The sequence below is a fragment of the Paramormyrops kingsleyae genome, chromosome 11, assembly GCF_048594095.1.
Source record: "Paramormyrops kingsleyae isolate MSU_618 chromosome 11, PKINGS_0.4, whole genome shotgun sequence".
Classification (NCBI taxonomy): Eukaryota; Metazoa; Chordata; class Actinopteri; order Osteoglossiformes; family Mormyridae; genus Paramormyrops; species Paramormyrops kingsleyae.
Window position 1 is genome coordinate 30,085,614 of NC_132807.1, and position 21,638 is coordinate 30,107,251.

Consider the following 21,638-nt stretch of genomic DNA (forward strand, 5'->3'; position numbering starts at 1 on the left):
TGTACAATCCATAGCCCATGGATAAAAAACAGCCGACCTCAGTGAAGTCGCAGGATTTCCCTGGAACCAGATGGTAATACTGAATGCTGGACTCCACAGAATTATAATTGCATGTATTTACAGGTCTGTCGACTCAGCTCCCATTGCAGGCAGTTGAGGTAACATCCAACTGAGCTGCATCGTGACATTTTCCCCGAGCACGATTAAATGAGGTGACACACTATTACAGGTGTTCTTACAGGGTCAGGCTACGTTTTGGAACCAGAGGCCAATGTGAGGCATCTGCACCCAGTACTACTGCTCATGGAAGGTTCAGTATTAAAAGCAAGTACACAGTTTTGAGCTGCATTGTTCTAATAGCTTGGGTTGGTGATGTTGAGAAATGTTGCGCTTGATGTTATGAAATGTACCTTTGGTGACTGTCAGCTGTCATGCTTCAGGATGCACAGATCTGGTGAGCTTCAAACAGCGGTGATCACAAATAGTGAACGGACACAAAACATTTTCCATTTCTATATATTTTTTTTGTTGTAGATCTATGCGTAATTCGCATGTGTTCCTCTAAAGGGTCTCTCCATTATTGAAGTCAATAAAGGAGCAATATAAGGATGGGTATGAGTTTGCACCAATCACTGAGCAGAGCTGTTGCTTTATAGTTAGGGGTGGGGGGCAGGTGGGGGGGGGGGTGTTGAGTCCCACCTATTCTCATCATGTGTGTGGAGTTTGCATGTTCTCTCCGTGTTGTGGGGCTTTTCATCAAGGGTTCCAGTTTCTTACCAGAAGCCCGAAACATGCAGCTGAGGCAACTGGCGTTCCTAAAAAAACTAACCTTCCTGCAGCGTGTCACTGAGCGTGTGTGTGCATGTGTTTTGATATTGCTGCAGGTCACATGTTTGGCACTTTAGTCTGTGTTTCTGTCCTGTATTTGGCGTTGTCCCCTCTCACTTCCGGCCTGCCACTGGCTCCTGGGAGTTTAACTTATGTAAAAATGTTCTGAGGGCAGAAAGAAAAATGATTGGTTCAGATTGTAGAGGAAGTGGGTCCAAGAAACTAAAGGAGGGGCCAAGACATCTGATTGGCTGGTCCCATCTCCTCTAGTTGCTTGGAACCACCACTCCCATGAGCGTACCACTGGCAAATGGATACCCTGCGTCTTCAGGATAGCTAAACATTGCAAAACCAATTGTATGATGTATGAAGTTGAAACTGCTTGTATCCAAAGCCAGTATACAGACACATAATGCAGTGCAAGGAGCAACAAATCTGCATCCATGGGGAAGGAAAAAACAAATACGGTCTGATGAGTCATCTTTCACCATTTTTCCTACATGCAGGCATTTGCATTTGAAGAAAGCTGAAGTAAGCATTTAATCTCTGTTGGTGTGAGCAGACAGACATGGGGTCTGACTGCTCTGCATGGTCATGTAGTGGCCTTATAACCGGACCAGCGTCAACTTATGCCGCAAATAGTTTTCCACCATGATTTTTCCAAAAAAAGGATCATGCCCCAATATGCACTGGTAAACAGATTTTTCTACCCCCTTGATTTTCCAAGCGAATTTGTGATCACAGTAGCCGCATTTTTTAAAGTTTCCCTTTCACACCTGAAATTCATTAAGAGAATCTACTTCATAGTCTGGCTGTCTCCATACGACTGTAAAATTTTATTTTGGTCATTAAGTCATCGGATATGTATATGCATGATTTTAAGCATATATGATTAATATCCATATTATGAAGTGTATACAGACATAAATGTTGATATTATGAGTGTCAGTGCTGCTTCTTTCATAAATTTACCATTAAGTCTCAAAACTGTTACTTTGTCAGCTCATGTGTTCATTTTAAAAACATTACTAAAATTGCAGGAAATGTTTTCATTTTCACCTCGTTTGACTTTTCAGGAAATGCTAAGACTTTACTCCCATCTGCTGGCTACTAATAGTAGAAAAAAATCAGAATCAGAATTTTGTAGTGTTTTAATTATTATTACAGCACGTTATTGGTGTATTAACCCTGGACAATAAGCATGTCGTTTTTCATTTTTTTTGTCCTTTCTAACTAAAGTATTTTTGAATGTCTTAAAAAACAAATTGAGCAAATTATATATACATAAATTTCCTGTGTGTTCAGGACCTTGATAATATTGTAGAGCAATGTGTTATTTTTAAAGAAATGTATATATAATATATAACTGAAGAAACGTATATATAATAATGATTGTGTGATATTGTGACCAGGGTTCCATGTTCTCCCCATGTCGTCGTGGGGTTTCCTCCAGGTACTCCGGTTTCCCCCCACAGTCCAAAAACATGCTGTTTTTTTCTCCAGCTTCATACTTTGTTCGCTTGCTATCACAATATACTTCTTAAAACAAAGCAATGAGCCTTTCACGAGATGGTTCGAAAAGACATAAAAATGAGTGTGATTACTTTTTAACTGATGAAAATGCATGTTATTAAACAACGTACTTCTTAAGTATTTATTCGAAGTATTCTTGTACTGTCCCCAGCTTGGATTAAGAAGACTGCTCAGAATGCAGGTCAGTAATACACATCGCTCTTGTATACGTATTGCTCTCTGATCCAGTAGGTGGCAGCATTGCACTGTGTACGTCGAGGGTGTCAAACGGCAGTCCTTGTGGGGGCGGAGCCTTGGTTAGCTTAGTTCTTTCCCTGTTCCACCACAAATGATTCAGTTTAAGAGCTGTGTGGTAATTAGCACAAGTAGTTGAATCTGGTGTGTTAAATGAAGGTAAACCCAACAATGTGCAGAGCTCTGGCCCCCCAGAACTGCAGTTTGACACCCCTGGTGTATGTAAACAGGGAATCATCTATTTCAGGGTTACACTTTGATATTTGTTGCATTCTTTGCTCGTATCATTTTAAGCCGCATCACGATTATAGTTTGGAGAGGTTGAACACAAGGATGTATCATTGTGTAGCTAAATGAACTTAGACACACTGAATGTTTAAATAGAAGTTTAATATAAAAAAAAAGTCACAATTCTATATACACTAAAATGAATGAATCATGATTTCATGCTAGATTAATGCCTTTGTTCACCAGTGCAAATGCCACCATTAAAAATTAATATAAAGTGAAGATGATAATACTTGAAAAAAACAACTGTTGATAAGAGAAATATAACCTGTATTAATACATTTCTTCCTTCTCACAAACGGAAAGCACATTCACGATGTACACTCACCTTAACTAACTTTTACACTAAAATGAGCTCATTTCATTTTTTGTTGTCCAGTGTTCATTATTTTGGCAGTAAACAAATATGACACCCTTTTAATCAGCTCATATTATTATAATCATCAGCGCTTTTTTTAACCATAACTGTCCACAGTACAGTACATTGCACGTTCAGTGTGGGAATCCTGCTGTAACAGCAGTGATTAATCACAGAGAATCGATGTTCCAGCGTTGACGCCATGGTTCAGTACCTCTAAGCTGGCCTTTGCCGCCCAGTGCTGTCTTCTCTGTACTCCTTCGGAAGGATTTTTGGATCACAATCTGTAACTCTTGCCATTTTAAGACACTTTGTTTTTCTTTCAGCAGCACTCTCGACAGGATCAATAGTTCACCCACATTGCAAAGGTGAACCAAAACTGATATCGCCCTTAACACTTTACCCAACTGTGAAGATATGTCCAAAGATGCAACGCTTATGACTGTGCTCTGATTATTTTTGCTTGACCGGCAAAAAAGTCTTGCTCTGCGCAATCTGAGGAATGAGCAGCCATGGCAATAGTAAATGAAGAAAACAGAATTTTGTCCCTCCACAAAAGACAAATGGACTGACAGAAATGTGTGTTTTTATAATCCCTTACTTGTGTTCAGGTGTGCTACTAAGTGTTACTGTGTGAAAGGCAGGAGAATGCTCGGCCTGAACTACGGTCCAGCTGAAAAAATACAGATTGATGGGTACCCAGGCTTTAAGCTTTTAAGCAGATTGAATATGTTTGGCAACCTTCAAAATGTGGTCCAATAATATCAATCGCTGCAAGCAAACAAAGCCCCCTGCCTAACAGCTGGAATGTGACACGATGCTATAGGAGACAAGTCACACACAGTATCATAGGTAGTGAAAACGTTATAAATCACAATTTGCTATTTCTATTAATACAAGTATTCAAAAGATCCTTTAAGCTAGTCATCAGTTCTGAAATTGAAAAATGTTGAAGCAGAATGTTGAAAAATGTGCTTTCTAATGTGCAAAAAAATGGATTCTTCACTCTTATTTACAAGATCTCCCTGAATTTAAGTCTGTTATTACCTACTTGTAAAATATACTTCAATACTGTAACTTTAAAAGTCCCTCTTCTGGCCCGTAGACAGATTCAGAAGGAAAGGTGAAGCATCAGGGCCTGTTTCTGTGTGTGGGACGTGGCACGGTGGACCTCACCTCTGCAGTGGGCATGTTTCATATTTGAAATGGTTCAGCAGACACACGAACACATGGTGATACATTCACTTCGTAAACAGAAAAATGCAAATGAGTACGATCACGTAAACATATCTAAATATGGCTCCACTCTCCATATCCACACTCATGGTTTCAAGCAGTAGTGTTTTCCTGTCTCTTCTGTTTTGGATCAACGACATGACTGATATTCGTACTGCCACACTTCAAACTAAAAAAGGTCCTTGTTCATTTCAGGAAACCACCAATGATTCAAGGGCCCTATACTTATTACACCGTAGGAATTCCTCTACAAGGCCTGCAAAGAAGGCATTTAGGCAGAACTGCACGTGAACAAACCACATCTTGGGAATTATAAAGAGGAGTTTTTTTTTTTTAACCCAATCTATAATTATCATAGTTTATTTTAGTGTTTCTCCTGTTTGCTTCAAACTCCTAATTCATTACTTAAATAAACAAACAAACAAATAAATAAGACAAACGAATAAACAAACAAACAAATAAATAGCCTTAGACTATAATATTTTAAGGTCCATAATGATTGCAAGGTTATACCAGCCTAATTTCTTCTTTCTTCCTGCATTGTCTGAGCAAGTAACAATCACAGTTCAGTCCACCCAGACACAGACAAGTCCTCAATATGTCCATTTAGTTTCTGTTTGCTTTGCACAGTTTTCTTGATTTTTTTTAATCCCAGGAGGCAAAAAGCATATGAGGGATCGAGAGCACCATTGTAAGAGAATCCAAAACACAGTTGCTACCTGACCTGTCAAGCAGCGTGCTGTTGGTCTGCAGTCAATATGGTTCTGGAGCAGTGCACATCTGGCCCATCTTAGACTCCCAGCTTTCATTTGAACTTACTTGTTTTTTGGAGGATGGAAAGATGGAAGGCGGGGGTCAGACCCACGTGCTACTTGGAGCTAGCCTACACTGATGGTCACACACAGCCATTTTCCTGTCTGGCCTTGTGAACCATTGTGCGAGGGCCACTGAGAGATGGTGCAAGTGTACAGAGGAATCCAGCCAGCAGGGTGAGGCCCAGCCCACCCCAGGCACAGAACATGGACCAACCGTAACCGTGGCTAATGTCCTCTGGTACTCCATACATGTATCGCGGGTAACGGGACAGTTCAAAGTTAATTCCCGCCACACAGGTACACAAGGAGATAATGCAGCATGTTCCTGCCAGAGAGAAAACATAGTGAAAATATGCGCTTTTTAATAAAGCGTGAACTATTACTTAAATATTTTTCAATTACCACCAGTGACATTCTATACTAAACTTTCATTCTTATACCAGCGTAGGACTTAGTGAAGTAATGAGGTGAGGAACTAGGAGAGGAAATGCAGTGAAATCCACGACCAAAGTACTTAAACTGTTGCCTTTAAAGATGTCATCTTAAAACTGAAATATTGAAACTTGCTTTGCCAAGACACTATACATATATTCATACATTAATAACAAACATCATACCATTATACAAATATAATGTTTGTTATTACCATATATACAGCAGTATGCTTATGAATGGTTTATAAATACATTATAAACACATTTTAAAGATGCAGTTAATGTAAAGCGATACCCAGTATTTTCACTGCGATACTATAATACAATGTAATGAAAAATCAATACATACAGAGTTACATTTTGTAAGTAGCATCATCAAAGAAAATGTAATAATGCACCTTATATTGTCACACATTACGGAGTAGTGCAACTATCCTGCGTGAGCATTTACTACCCAAGGACTTTTTTCCCCCACAGGATTTGGTGCATCCTGTGTTGACTTCTGGGACGTCCTATATGAGCCGCCCCACTCTTGTATACTGTACCTACAAAATGCTATCCAGTGTGTGCATCTGTTACTTAATCATAGTTGTTTTTATTTCTTGTCTGTATATCTTATGTCTATTTCCAGAACATCACAAGTATCACTGTGTATGAGTCACCCTGCTGTGTTTCAATGTAAACAGTAATTCTGTGGGTATGTTGATGTTTGTCATATGAACCTACAGTATGATGCCGTGTGAATACACTGATTTGTAAATAAGTTTGCACATACCAGAGAGTAAATCGAATAAGGAAGGTATATTGAGAGCAGTAAATTTGCCAGCTAATGACTCCAAGAAGCTGATTACAATGTATTTGTGTGTGTGTGTGTGTGTGCGAGTGGGTTTACCTATCCTTATGGGGACACAATGTCCCCATAACGTGATAAATATCAATTTTTTTTCCCTTATTGGGACTGGTTTCCTGGTCCCCATAAGGGAAAACTCTATTTTATAAAAATCGGTGACTGCTATGAAAAAACTAAAAATGCAAAAACTCTTGTATTTTGTTAGGTTACTTATGGTTATGGTTAGGGCAGGGTAGGGGTTAAGGTTGTCATAGTTAGCGTTAGCATTTTTCCCATTGAAATGAATGAGCGGTCCCCATAAGGATATGTTTACCCTATATGTGTGTGCGTGTGTGTGTGTGTGTGTGTGTGTTAGAAAGGTTTATATGGCGGAAATATTGATGAGAGAAGCAGCTTCATCACCAAGGAGTGTGTGACAGAGTGTGGTGTTTGGTGGCACAACAGGCAGTCATTCTGAGCTACGATTCTCCCACCACTTGTCAGATGTCAGATTCTGAAGCTGCTCTTTGTGTTTTAGCTCCTGGAAGATGTACAGCAGTAAGGAGAGACCACCAGGAAATGTTTGAGGAAAAAATACATTCAGGGATTGATGCCAAAAGGCATCAGGGACTCAAAGTCTCATAGTAGCAGGAGGCCACGTAATCATGGAGACTCAGCTATATTTAATCTTTCAGATTATGTGCTTAGCTTAGTTTGATCTTTCATAATTGTATGTTTAAAATTTCAGTTTTGCCATTTTTCTTTAACACTGGAGCCATCTGAGTGTTGAGGTGAATACTTAATTTAGCTAAATTTAACGCTGGCCATCATTATCGCTGTCCACTTTACTAAATGTATTAATTGTATATTCAGTAAATAGACTGTTCCCATAAATGGCAGAAGTCCAAAAAAAAGATAAGTAGTCATTAGATTGACTCAGGTTCACTCTGACAGCAGAACATTTTTCTGCTTTGAATTCTCAAATCTGATTGGTTGTTGATTAATCTTTAATTCTAACTAAAATTCGAGACGTAGGACACTAAATGTACAAATTTCATCATTGGAGGAAGAAAGTAGTTTTACTAATAAATGTATTGTTGGCTCATGAATGTGAAAATAATATCTTAACATGTAAGCCAATACGTAGTATCCATGCATCCAAGCTACACAACATAGAAGCATAAACAGCTGTCGTGAATTAACCCTTAAATGTCTCCCGCTTCTTATGAAGACTCATGTTTTAGACAAACTTAAGCAGTGACTGCTCCAGCAGTGACCTACTTTGATGAAATAAACATCACAGCACAGACGAAGACCCAGATTCAAGCTCTCAGAGAGGTCTTGGGGAAAAAGAGAACTGACACGGATAGCAAGAAGATATATGATCCCCGAGTCCCCCCGCCCCAAAACAAAAGCGAGAGCCTGCAGTTCTTACCTCCCATGAGGAAGAGGAGGCCAGCTACGTACTGCATTAAATCATGCTGCTGATAGCGGCCCAGCACTCCGACGATCCATCCGAACAGGATGATTGCCACCGCCATGCCGATAAAACCGGCCGTCATTCTTCTCAGGTCTGGTGACGAAGATGAGAAGAAGGTACAAAATCAGTATATTGAGCCTTATTGATCTAGCTAGGAAAGCTTTATTTATATTTAACAGCAAATCTATACATAGAGCAGGAACCAAGGGATGGACGATTATACAGTATGCATTTTTTATGAGGGGGGAAAGCCTATGAAATTGATTTGGAGGTCCAGTGTATTGAGACACGTTGTTCATCTTCTAGTCCAGTGTTTCTCATCCCAGTCCTTGCGGACCCCCAGAAAGTCCACGCTTTTGCGCTCTCCCAGTTCCCTGGCAATTCTTTTTGTATCCATACCACAAACAGATATGATTTGAAAGTGCTGTTGTCTGCACCTTAATTTCCTCTGAGGGATAAATAAAATTCATCTATCTTCCTAGTATCTCTCCATAGCATAGTTACCATAGTTGCTTACGGACCTGCTGTGTCATTTTTCAGTATAAGTCAATAGTGCTCTGTGAGTTCCTAGCTTCCTAGTCAGGCAGCTGTCCATGGGTTACTCATATTTGTCCCCATATTTGTTGATGGGACCCACGGGGGAGCTGGAGCGGCTGTGGGGCAGGGGGAGTGCCGGACGGGTGCGGCTCTAAGGCGCCGTGTGGAAATGAGTCGGCACCAGCTCCAACATACAAGCGAGGCACTTGGCCGGTTACCGGGCTGCTCACTCACGCAGGGCGTGCCACTCATCTTGCCGTATCGTCTTGGTGACGTTGACGGGTAGGTTCCGGGGAAGGATGGAAGAGGAGTAGTGGTACTTGATTGGTGTGCAACGGTGAACCAGCCCTGAAAAAACAAGCACAGGATTTACAGTGAGATAAATTTCACTCTTTCGCTTAGCTCAGGGGTGACCAATACTCACCAGCCCTTTGCGGATAAGATTGGCCGCCCCTGGCATAGCTGTTCGTTCGTCTTCCTTTAATCCATAACTGTACAGTATGTACAAAACATTATTTTGAAATTGTTCATCCCATCATCTTATCTCATCATCCCAGCACTTTTTCTGGTGAGGCCAGTGGCGTTGGAAATAGGGGGGATGAGGACCTCCCCCCATAAACAAACAAACAAATAAACAAAACAAACAAACAAATAAATAAGAGCACATTCCTTATCTTTTCTTGTGAATCCGTGCTTTACTGAGGCCAATTCGCTATGCATGTAGAGCGCAAGTACAAAACACAAACCTAACAAAGATTGTAGTGCTGTATCAGACACCCCCCCCACACACACACTGCTGCTGGGGAAAATTCAGTACCAAAATCCTTCTGACACCATTGGGTGAGGGTCACAGCAGCAGCATGCTGAGTAGGTCAGACCAGGCCTCTTTCATCAAAGACACGGCTCATTCTGGGGGATTTTTAGACTTTGTCAAGCCAACTGCGAGACTGCAGCATGTCCTGGGTCTTCCCCTGGTCCTCTGCCCAAAGGAATGTGCTTCAATGTGCCTTGCAAACCATCCAGGTGACATGTTTACAAGATGCCCGAAGCACCTCAACTGATTGCTCTTCATCTTCAATTTTGAGGTCAGAACTCCTCATCTTATCAAAGAGAGTGAGTTCCCTGAGGAGAAACATAATTTTAGCCAGGTCTTGATGCCTTGTTTTTCCATTCAGTACCCATATCTCATGACCAGAGGTGAAGATCAGGATGCAGTTCATGGTTTTACTCGTCAATCCATCTCAAGCTTATGTTTCTAAGGAAGTGGTGCATGAATCTGTGAGTTAGGACTGTGCCTGTGATCAGATGACTGTGGTGACCATTGGGCCCTTGAGCAAGGTCTTTAATCCAGTTGTTCCAGGGTCTGGCTTACATTAATATATTGATTTGGATAAATTCATCTGCTGAACATATGTAAATGTTTCCTCTAACCATCACTTATAAAGATTTTATGGTAGTTAAACTCTTTCACTAAGAGCTGATTCTTCCCCCTCATCTGAAAGAAGCAATCCACTCTTTTCTGACACAATACCCTTGCCTCTGACTATAAGGTGTTGCTTCACACTCAGCATTGAATCAGTTGAGAGTGTGCTGGAGGTTCCGGTCAGATGAAGCCCAAAGCACAACAACTACAAATAGCAGGGGTGCCACTCCTGGTCTGTCATACTGAATGGCCTCTCAGATACAACTGCTCATTGATACCCTATTCATGAAAATCACAAAAGGGAATAGAGACAAGTCACACTCTTGCTAGAGGCTAACACCCACCCTATAATGGTTTCAATTTTGTTCCAATGACGCTGACACAAGTTTTACTGTATTCATTCAGCATACAATAGCAGCCCCTATACCCCATACCCCTGTAGCACCTTCCACAGTATGTCAGAGGATGTGCTTATATGCTTTCTTCAAAGTACACATACTGTACACTGTTATCATATTCTTACAAACATTCACAAAAGCAAGCGAGAGCAAAGAAATGGTCAATTCTTCCACAACCTTGCCAGAATCCTCTTGGTTTTACCATCTGGCAGAGTCTCTTCTTCAGTCTGCTGAGCTGAGGAGTCTGATACCCCTGAATTTGGCAAACACCATCTGCCCCACTATTCAAACAACAGGACCCCCCCCCCCCCTATCCATCTTCGCTACTCTGGAAGTGCTTTGTTATGCAGCATTGATGACATGCATCAACCATCCATCTCTGAATGATTTACATCTATTTACATCTATTCCTGCAGCTTTTCCACTTTTCCTCTGACCACCATAGCAACTGCGGTGATAAACTCTGATGCACTGGAAGTTTCCATCGCATCTCCACCAGGTTAATGAGTTCCTCAAAGTTTTCTGTTGACCACTCAACAATATTCCCAGATTTCCTCCACATATCCCCACCCGGGCTGAACATGCAAGGTCCTGTATCCCCCCCCTGATGCATGAGCACTTTTCCAAGACATCATTAGGGTCACGCAGTCTGCATGGCTTCTCAAAACCCATTCCATGCATGAGCATTCACCCACATGACTGACTTCAGTGCAGTCTTTCTGGCCTGTTGGCACCTTTCAGATGTCTAAGGAGACACTTGTGCAAACATTGCCCTAAAGGCCTCCTTCTTCAGCCTGACAGCTTCCCTCACCACCGGTGTCAACCTGCAGGCCCTAGAGTTACATGACAGACAAAGACTTTCAAGCATCTCACCCACTTTCCCTAAGAAGGCTGGATACTGATCAGTCGATACACACAAGCAACAGTCATACGTCAGCAATGTTCTTAACAGTTAATTACCTCGGGCTATGTCATAGCCTCCCTCAATAAATTTTGTCACTGGAGACCCACCCCCACACCTTCACCCACATTGTTTGCCAAATGTGGGGGGGGTCAAACATCATAAATTAATTATAGGAACAAATGGAATCACTTTCAGAATTTATAACATACTCCATGGACTTCTCTGTTGTCTGGAAAAGGCACTATCATTGTACAGGGAGAGGACAAACATTGATCCACCCATCCATTTATTCATCCATCCATTTATTCATCCATCCATTTATTCATCCATCCGTCCATGGGGACCTTTGACCACTGCCTTTAACGGCACATCAGCATGATGCCAAAGTGCTTTTTCCCTCAATCCAAACAATCCTGTGTACATTCTGGGAATATTCAAACTGTCAGACAGGTATGTTTAAGGGGATGGAAGATGTGAACTGAACCCTGAAAGGCCACATGGTCTTATGCAGCTGGTCTGAAAAATAATATTCTGCTGTGTTTATTTCTATTTCTTTGGTACAAATCACACTAACAGTGGTAGGTGGCCAAGGTACCACCAGCAAACACAATGTAGCTATCAAAGAATAAAATGATACCCAATAGCGTAAAAAAGAATAAAAAATATTACTTAAGGGTGGATAGGATGGTTTTCCTTCTACAAAATGTAAAAGTTAGAAGGAAGGAAGTTAAATAGTGTTATTGTGATTTCTTGAAGGTATTCCACATGCTACCAATTCATTAATGCAGGGAAATACATATATTGCAGGGAAGTAAATTAAAAGTCTTACATAAAAAGGCTGCTGATCAAGTTTGTATCATAAAACATACAAGGATGTCAAACAACTGTTCTTTGCAAGAAATTCTTCCTTGTCACATTGTAGCACTCATCAAATACACTGAATTTCACCTAATAGCTTGCAGTTAATAATTTCAATTGTGATATCTATTGCAATGTAAATATGAAATAACCACAGGGTAATTTCACTGTTGTGCAAAGCAGCAAAACCAAGAGCTACAGAAAGTCATGCAAAAATGTGTTATTACTTGTATTTTAGCCAGAGTCTGAAATAAGTTTTTAAAAATGCAACTGGAATTGTATCAGAATGAATAACATAACATGAATGCATTTATAACATATAAAACACACATATTACATGGTATAACTATGGTACGGGGGTCTAGAAATACTAACATCTTGTGCCACCCCCCACAGTACAATTTGCCAAGTGGGGGGGGGGGGGGGGGCAAACACCATAAATAAATTATATCAACAAATGGAATCACATTGTGAATTTATAATGAACTCTGTGGACTTTTCTATTCTATGCAAAAGCCACTATTATTGCACAGGCAGGGAACAAACAATGGGCTGCCATCCATCCATCCATCCATCCATCGGGACCTGGAGCTTATTCCATGTGGCAAAGAGCAGAAGGCAGACGATAACTGGAAAAGACATGTGAAGACAGACTTTACATTTGAAGTAACTAAATGACAAATACCAGTGAAGTTACAGAGGACTGTGCAGAATGTGGGACCTGTAAAAGAAGTCTCCCAATCAGCCCCTTGGTTTCGGGGCATTTTCAAAGCAACATGGGGCAAATAAATTTACAAGATTTACAAGATCGGCCAAAAATCACGATAGCTTAGGTCAAATGCTGCACGGAAAAAGAGGAACAGTGTTCGTTAGTCGAAGTTCAGTAACAGAAATCAACTCACACTTAACTAGATAAACAACAGAAACGCTACAAAGAAACATTCAAAAAATCCAAAAATCCAGAAAGTTGAATCAGCCCAATCTTAAAAATAAATAAGTAAGTAAACTTTCATAAAGCTGGAACTTATGCCACCTACAGCGTGAATGACAGGGGCAACCATGCTGAGGGACTCATCCACAAGACGCCATGACTGCTCTGAATGGTCATACAATGGTCATGCAATTTGTGGTCAGCAAACAGGACCGGGTTTACCCTACGTTGTTAACACTGTTCCACTGTGATGTTTCCATATTCCAAAATGATACTGCTCCCATACACTGGTTCACAATTCCAAGATTGGTTTCATCAATACCAGGATGAAGTCAAATGCAGTCCACAGTTCCCCTACTCACCAGAAGATTAGTATCTCATTGCACTGTCTGCAGAACATCTATGACAACATTCTAAGAATAACTGAGGCACTTTTCAAGACACAGGCAGCCAGGGTGGGGGGGGAGTTCATATTATTAGGTTCATGATATTAATCAGCGGCTAATTGACTTCTCTGGGGGCCCAAGGCTGACATGGGTGGGGGCCCCTAAGTGGGAGCCAAAAAAGGAACAAGAGGGAATTAAAAACAATAGATCATCAATAATCTGCTAGTCCAAGTGCAGGGTGTCAGTAGTAAGATTTATTGATCAGGGTGGGGGGTGGAACTGTTGATGGTAAAATTTGCTGATCTAGAGGAGGGGGGTATTGCACCAGAGGCCAAATTTAAGAAGTTTAACAGTTCTCTCTTTTGCTGTGGCCCTAACCTAAGATAGCCTATGCCTTACTCAAGATTAGCCTAGGATAGCCTATGCCTTACTCAAGATTAGCGTAGGATAGCCTATGTCTTACTCAAGATTAGCATAGGATAGCCTATGCCTTACTCAAGATTAGCCTAGGATAGCCTATGCCTTACTCAAGGTTAGCCTAGGATAGCTTATGCCTTACTCCATCTCTAAGTCTGGGATTAGTCTTGAATTTTTACATCCGTTGATTTAATTCTGTTGTCTCAAAGTCTTTTCACAATTGATCTACAACTCCTTCATAACAGTATCAAAGACACAGGAGACGGAATGTAACTCTTGTATCTTTGCACCATTTTAATTGCTTATAACGCTACTTTGGCAGTGAAACAACTGGTACTACTACACTCCAGTGCGAAAACAACACTGGGTAGTGAGAAGTCTCAAAGTAGGAATAGTCCATTACAGCTGGGACAGGCAGCAACTTTGTCTATATTGAAAACTCAGCATAGACTCAGTATGTCACTAAAAATGCAAATGACAGACATGTTGCTATAGTTTGAATGACCATTTTATCTTATATACTATACATAAACACAACTCCTCCCTTGTATGGGACCTCTACTTTCCCAGCAGCTGCCTACTCTTGCCTTATGGTAACTGGTTACCACAAAAAATCATGAGTACAGAAAAAAATATTATATTTAGCAAGGTGCAAACTGTTAGCTTGACACATAGTCAAAGAATTAATGATATACCTTCTTCATATATTTTACGGTGACTTCTACTTTTCATTTTTTACCTGAAGTACCTGTTATTGTGGGCAGTGGTTATTGGACAACACTTGACTTACTAAAGGGAGAAATAAGCAATATTATTTTAGCATTCTCTGGGTTTTCAAAATATTTCTTTTGTACCTAGACGCCTCTTGCGTGTTCTAAAATGTTGCTTTGGCAACATTGAAAAAATGTTTTCTTATTGAAAAAACACGTTTTTTTGTTTTCAGAAATGGTTCAATTGTCTCAAGCAAACAAATATGCTGAATAGTGAGAGCAGGTTCTGTTTCAGCAGGTTATGTTCTCCTGACCCAGGCTACTCTAAACCGCCACACTTACGCATAATTACAGGATTCACATATTTTCACTGTGTATGATCGCCAGCAGAACCCTGTAAATGAATATTCAGGGACATTTGCTGTCACCAGATCTCTGCAGGTTAGGCAGACACTGAACTGAACAGAATGCTGGTTTTAATTCACTAATTTATTTTGCGAGCAGAATGTCAGATTATTTTGCCAGTAGGTGACTTTTTGCACAAATTATCCTTGGTGACTACATGTCTTCCCAAAACGACCACATAGCCCTGTTTTACTGGAAGCCTTGCAGGCACCAGAAGCAAAATTGGAATTTTACTGTACTACTTAGAAATGCAAATATATATAGTGTCTTTTGCAAATGACCCTACTTCCTGTTTTATTTCAAGGATATTTAAAAGGTGATTACTGTAAATAATATTTTGAGTGAAGAATTGTCTATTCCCATATTAATTCCTTCATGTTCTTCTATTACTAACTTCCAAGTTAACTGGTAGTAGTAGGAAGAAGTTATGCTAATGCTAATGATTGTAACTGAACTAATATTACTTATCAGACTAATGCATATATGGGCTTGAGTGTGAGCATCACATTCTTCTGTATTTGGGAAGTGCCATTCGCAGTTATTGTGGGTCTATTGGATCAATGATCCAGCATCTGACTGCCTGAGAACCAGCCACGATGAGCCACATCTCCTCACCGCTGGTGTGTAAAGAGCCAAAGGCCCACTGGCTTCAGACAGTCGACCTGCTCCTTTTGTGCTCCAATCGGTCACCGACGTCTAGGTAGCTCAGCACGCTGGAGAGCGCAGGGGTTTCTTTGTCGCTTATGCACTCATCTCCTCTCTTATGAAATAAATGAAAAGAACTGGTCTCTCGTGCTAAAATCTTGCTTTCAGTATCCTTTCATCAAAACATTCTAAGCACGTTACCGCTTGATTGCAGCTGAGACGTATCCTAGACAGAAGATTTGTAGAAATTATATGCGGCTTTACTAGTCATGTTTGCATCATTAGTATGATCTTAATCCCTATCTTGAATATATACCGGTCGCGATAATATAATTATAGGCGAAATCTTGGTATCAGTAGTAACATGTAAACCCATGACAAAACATCCATCTGTGGGTATAGTTATTTGTAGGGCATCTTATTTTTTCTCATTGAATTTTACGAGGAAAAATTAAACGTGATCTTAAAGCAAACGAATTCCAACCTTTATAGATGAGATCGTCAGTCTCCAGATCAAATCCATCTCGGTGACACTTTCTCCACAACCCGGAGACGGTGGAGTTGAACTGCCGGCTGCAGTGAGACTCCATCGCAGATGCAGCTGCCAAGAAGTGCCTTTTATACCGGGACAGGGTCCCTGCACGCGCATCGCTCCCCTTTACACTATCGTCCTTTTGCGGCATTCGCAGGGGAAGGTTGTGATTGGAAATATATATGTATCCAGGGTCGTTTCTTTTGTTGGCGTAATTCTTGCACCTCTCTCGGTGCTTCCGCGCATCCGTCTCGTACCAATAGTCGGTGCAGATGGCGATCGCCAGCAATCCCAACGCAAAAAGCGCCAAGAAAAGACCAGTGCTAGTTAGGACCTTCGTGGCAGCCATCTTCCTGGTTTACTGGAGAATCCAGATAGAGGGCTGCGGTGGAAGCGGTGGGACAGGAAAAAAATCAGGGCAGCGCTCACATGTTCGCACACCTCGCAGCCACAAAGATGTCGGCCGCCGTCGAGAGAGCCCCGCTGCTCCTTAAGGAAGCATCCTTTTGTCATGGAACTTGAGGACAGATGCTGTCCTTTTCACACCATCTGCGTCTTTCTGTATTGATTCGGGACGGATGGCAACCAGCGCTGCGAGGCGAGATCGATGATGCAATACTCTCTTACCTCCAGGGAATCATTTAGGCAAGGCGAAAAGCACAGACTTTACACATATTCAGTTAAACACGATTAGTTTAGTGGAAAAAATAAAAACTTAATTAATGAAAAATACCTACATAGCCATTTTTTGCTCTAATGTTGTCGGTACAAAATGTATCAGCGACACCTATATAGTAGTTATTTTAAATTAAGAAATATAAGTGGCTGAGCTGCAAGCACTGCTACCTCACACCTCCAGAGTAAAAAATCCAGCCTCCCTGTGTTTGAAGTTTGCATATGTATCCTGGGTCACATAGATGCCTTGGGATAATAGATAAGGTAAGTGGTCTGGAAATTTCCTGTGGTATCCAATAATGGACTGGCATCTGGGCCAGGGTGTACCTTTCACTGTAACCCTGGTTGCTTAGTGGTCGGAAGATGAATGGACAAATGGGTGGACATGTATTTGCATTTCTGAAGGAAATTAGTGACATTTTCAGAGAGATCATTCAGGGATTCACGCTAACTAATGCAAGAGTCTGTTGGATGGATAGCTATATTAACACAAGAAGTGAACTTTAGAATTTTGTCATTTGAAGTATCGATTGAATGACTACTACATCCCATCCAGGGTGTTTCGCAGCCTTGTGCCCTGTGCTGCCTGGAATGGCTCCCCCCAAATCAGCCGTCTGCAAGATATTCTCTACAGTTCGTGTACAGTACAATCACTTTGGCTTTAAATTTTTGCTGAACTGGATGTTTTACAGTTCATTTCTCAGTCATAATAATGGGGAATGGCAGCATCACTGCACTGTGATGAAAAATTCATTCGGTTCCCTGGCACTTTCACATATTGCCTTCGTTGCTTTGGCAGCCTGGCAGCTTCTTGCATTGTCCATGTTAAAATGTCATTTAGCTTGCAAGCAGTAATGCAGTATGAATCCTTTACAGCCAAGAGTGATACAGGCTTGAGAATGAATCCATGCAATTTAGATTTAGGGATAAACCTTTTTTTTTTTTTTTTAAACATCAGTGGTTCACTGGTGAAAACTGTCAGATTCCTGGGCATCCAGCTCTCAGACTCCCTCCCAGTCTCTCAACACAGGCTGTATCCTCAGGCAGACACAACACACTGTTCTTCCTGAGGAGGCTAGAGAGCTTTGGAGTGGAAACTAAGCAGCTAGCAGACTTGTACTGATGCACGACAGAGAGCATCCTGACAGGATGCATCACTGCGTGGTTTGGTCACTTGACAGCCCAGGATTGCAAATCACTACAAAGAAAATAGGTGCAACACAAGACAGCTTCCAAATTATTGGCTCTGACTTTCCACATTTCCAGTCCATTTACAACACCCATTGTCAGAAGAGGGCTGAAAATGATGTCTTCACACCACAACCCTCTGGTAATTGCTATAGAAACATCGTTTCAGAGACAGGTTCTTTGAAAGTTCTTAAATTAGAAATGTAAACACCGAGACTCTGACACCAAAACCCTGCGAATAATTCCTCAACTGTGTAAAACTGTTGCATATTTAATGTAAATATTCGACATAAACAATATTGCATTGATTTAAAGCAGCTCTCTCACCATTCCTCTACTGTTGTATTGTTTGCACTATATTATATTTGTACAAATTAATGTGCCATTGCACTGTATTGTTTTGTAAAATTCTTGTGTTGCACCCATTTCCAAATTTCTAGTTTGTGGAGTAGTACAATTATTTCACTGTATTATGTGAATATTCACTGCAACAAAGCTTAAAACAAAACAATGGGGGCAGGACCAAAATCAGCAGATAGGCCCCATTCACTCAGTTCACGGCTCTTGCTCCCCGTCATACATAATAGTGTGTGTCTACATTCTGATGTACAGCTGTCAAGTGTAGGCATTCTATTATCTGATGACCAGTGAATCCGCAATTGTTTTCCTCCCATATTGCATCAAAATGCCTGTCTTTTGTTTTTTCCCCGCCGTTTCTGTGCTCTGTTTGCAATCCCACCCAGAGGGCCTGACAATCCTGTGAAGGCTGCACCCAAATAATTTTATGTCTTTGCCCTTTCTATACGACTCATTTTATTTTTATGAAAATGAACAGCCACTACGACGACTACCGCTAATCATTTTATGCATTGAGTGAAAAAATGGATGAAACGAAAAGATCGAGTGAATGTTCAGCAGAATCATTACCAGAAAAACCGATGACTTCACATACATAGTCAACACTGTCCTTAGACACTGCTTCGTTTTTCTCTGAGGAGACATCTTGGCATTGAATGATCGGCAGCTTTCAAATCACCACAGGAGGAAACTGCAAAGCAAGGAATGGCATTACAGACCAAACGGTAAATTTACATTTGTGGGCTTGTTATGAGAAAAGAAAAGAAAAAAAACTTCTCTCTGCATTGAGTGACCAAAGCAAAGGGCAAGAGCAGCAATTATGGTTTAGAGAAAGAGTTGAAAAGTCAAAAGCCAGACAAGTGAAACACAAATAAGCAAAACCAAACAGGCAGGAACAACAGCCGCAATCAGTTAAGCAATTCAGTGCTGAATCCAAGAGAGTCGGTAAATACAACAGGCTGAGTAACGAAAGCGAGCAAAAGCTGCCGGGATGCCGACAGCAGGCAGTTTATATTCATTTCTGGGTGGTGATACACGAGCGGCAGGCGAGACCTGGCCTGGAATCCCGGAATGGAGCAGAGACAGGAGGGCTGGGTCAACAGAATGCTGGAGAATCAGTATGATACCATGCAGGACATAACAGACCTTTGATTAATTGAGAAGGACAGGATGTCCAGGGTGCCAGAGTTTGACAACCACTGTGACAGCAAAGTGAGTTACTATGCAGATCCATGATCTGAAGCTTTTTTAAGCCCAGCTGGTGAACAAACATCACTATTTGCACTATTTGGAGGTACAGTTTTTCTAGAGAGCATATGCTTTTGAAGGCTCATTCCTCCACATGCTGGATTGCGTTAAGCTGCTTCATTGTTCAATGTTCCCACGAGCATACAAGCTTAAGAGCTGCAATGTATCAAGCCAATAAAATGCAATACAAGAGATCTGGCTTGTTATTACTGGAAATGTTTAATACTTTTACAGAGAAGCAAACTAGGGCCAAGGTGCAACAATGCACACCTAGAAAGGTCAAGCAGCCCCAGAACAGACACCGTGCTGTAAAAATGGTACCGTCCTTTGGACAAGATGAAAAGTCCTGACCCTCTGATATCATAAAAGATCCCTGGGCATCTTTCGAAAGTGTCGGGGTGGTACCCCCAATGTCCTGGCGAAAATTGCCCACTTAACCGTCCCCTATATGTAATTGGTGAATTCTCTCCTGCTCCTTCACCACCTGAGCTACTGGGTGGTGATCGTACTGGGCGGTGATCATACTGGCGCAAAACAGCTTCTGTCACATCATGCAGGTGGGGGCTATACTGTGGTACAATATAACTGCAGTCTACATCTGAAGGGCAGAAACTCTGAAAATGATGGACCAGCAGTAGGACAGAAGATTAAGGGGAAGCTGCCGCAAGGACGTGGGAGACTGCAGCTAACGGTACAGACTGCAAGGGGAAGCTGCCGCAAGGACGTGGGAGACTGCAGCTAACGGTACAGACTGCAAGGGGAAGCTGCCGCAAGGACGTGGGAGACTGCAGCTAATGGTACAGACTGTAAGGGGAAGCTGCCGCAAGGAGGTGGGAGACTGCAGCTAACTGTACAGACTGCAAGGAGAAGCTGCCGCAAGGACGTGGGAGACTGCAGCTAACAGTACAGACTGCAAGGGGAAGCTGCCGCAAGGATGTGGGAGACTGCAGCTAACAGTACAGACTGCAAGGGGAAGCTGCCGCAAGGACGTGGGAGACTGCAGCTAACAGTACAGACTGTAAGGGGAAGCTGCCGCAAGGACGTGGGAGACTGCAGTTAACAGTACAGACTGCAAGGGGAAGCTGCCGCAAGGAGGTGGGAGACTGCAGCTAACAGTACAGACTGCAAGGGGAAGCTGCCGCAAGGACGTGGGAGACTGCAGCTAACGGTACAGACTGCAAGGGGAAGCTGCCGCAAGGACGTGGGAGACTGCAGCTAACGGTACAGACTGCAAGAGGCACATGGCATTTTCTGACAGCGATGGCTTCTGTTTAAACACATTCCACTACTGAAGGCTTAATCTAAACACTCCACCTGTGTAAACATCATACATTGTCCTATCCCCCTACGGCCATACCGTCCCAAAGTCTCCAAGAATGAATTACAAAATGAGAGGAAAAGGAGATTCAAGCGAGCATTGATTAAATTTTGTATAGAAACAGTCATAGAAACTGTGTCGCACTGTAATATTTGCAATATTGCCAGGTCCACTTACAGAAACGTGCCTCTGATTACGGAGATCAGACATGCACAGAGGTGAATCTGGGAGACTGTATTACCAAGAACCCTTAGAAAAATTTAAGTTCTTAAACAGCCGAGATCGGTTGTACAGTAAACAAATTATCACATGATCCAAACTGATCATGTAAGGACAGTCAACTTCTTGGTACATGAAGACTTTTATAGAACAAAGTACATTCAGTTAAGTCCTACGCACGTATTATTTGACTCAAAAACACTGAAAAATCGACAGCGGCAAAGTAAAATATTCAACAGCACAACCGATCTTGCGGGGTGAAGCCTCCAATAAACATATGTACCAATCTTTTTGGTTTAATGTTAAAACATATGACTCAATACCTTCAAGCAAGTCTGCCACAGGTCCCAAATACAGTGGACGATATGTTAAAACGCGGCAAATTCAGAAAACACAAATTATGAAAAGTAAAACAAATAAACTTGCAAATCCACTCACACCACCATGGAAAC

General features: G+C 41.6%; 1 protein-coding gene across 1 annotated transcript; it reads right to left on the reverse strand.

The window, feature by feature from the left end:
* Nucleotides 1–2,970: 2,970 nt before the first annotated feature.
* On the reverse strand, nucleotides 2,971–16,936 carry tmem276b (transmembrane protein 276b). Its single transcript, XM_023810469.2, has 4 exons — nucleotides 16,134–16,936; nucleotides 8,807–8,920; nucleotides 7,991–8,128; nucleotides 2,971–5,617 (listed from the first exon to the last, which is right to left on the reverse strand). Exons 1-4 carry the CDS (start codon nucleotides 16,528–16,530, stop codon nucleotides 5,373–5,375), a joined length of 894 nt encoding a protein of 297 aa, XP_023666237.1. The 5' UTR covers nucleotides 16,531–16,936; the 3' UTR covers nucleotides 2,971–5,372.
* Between the last annotated feature and the right edge of the window lie 4,702 nt (nucleotides 16,937–21,638).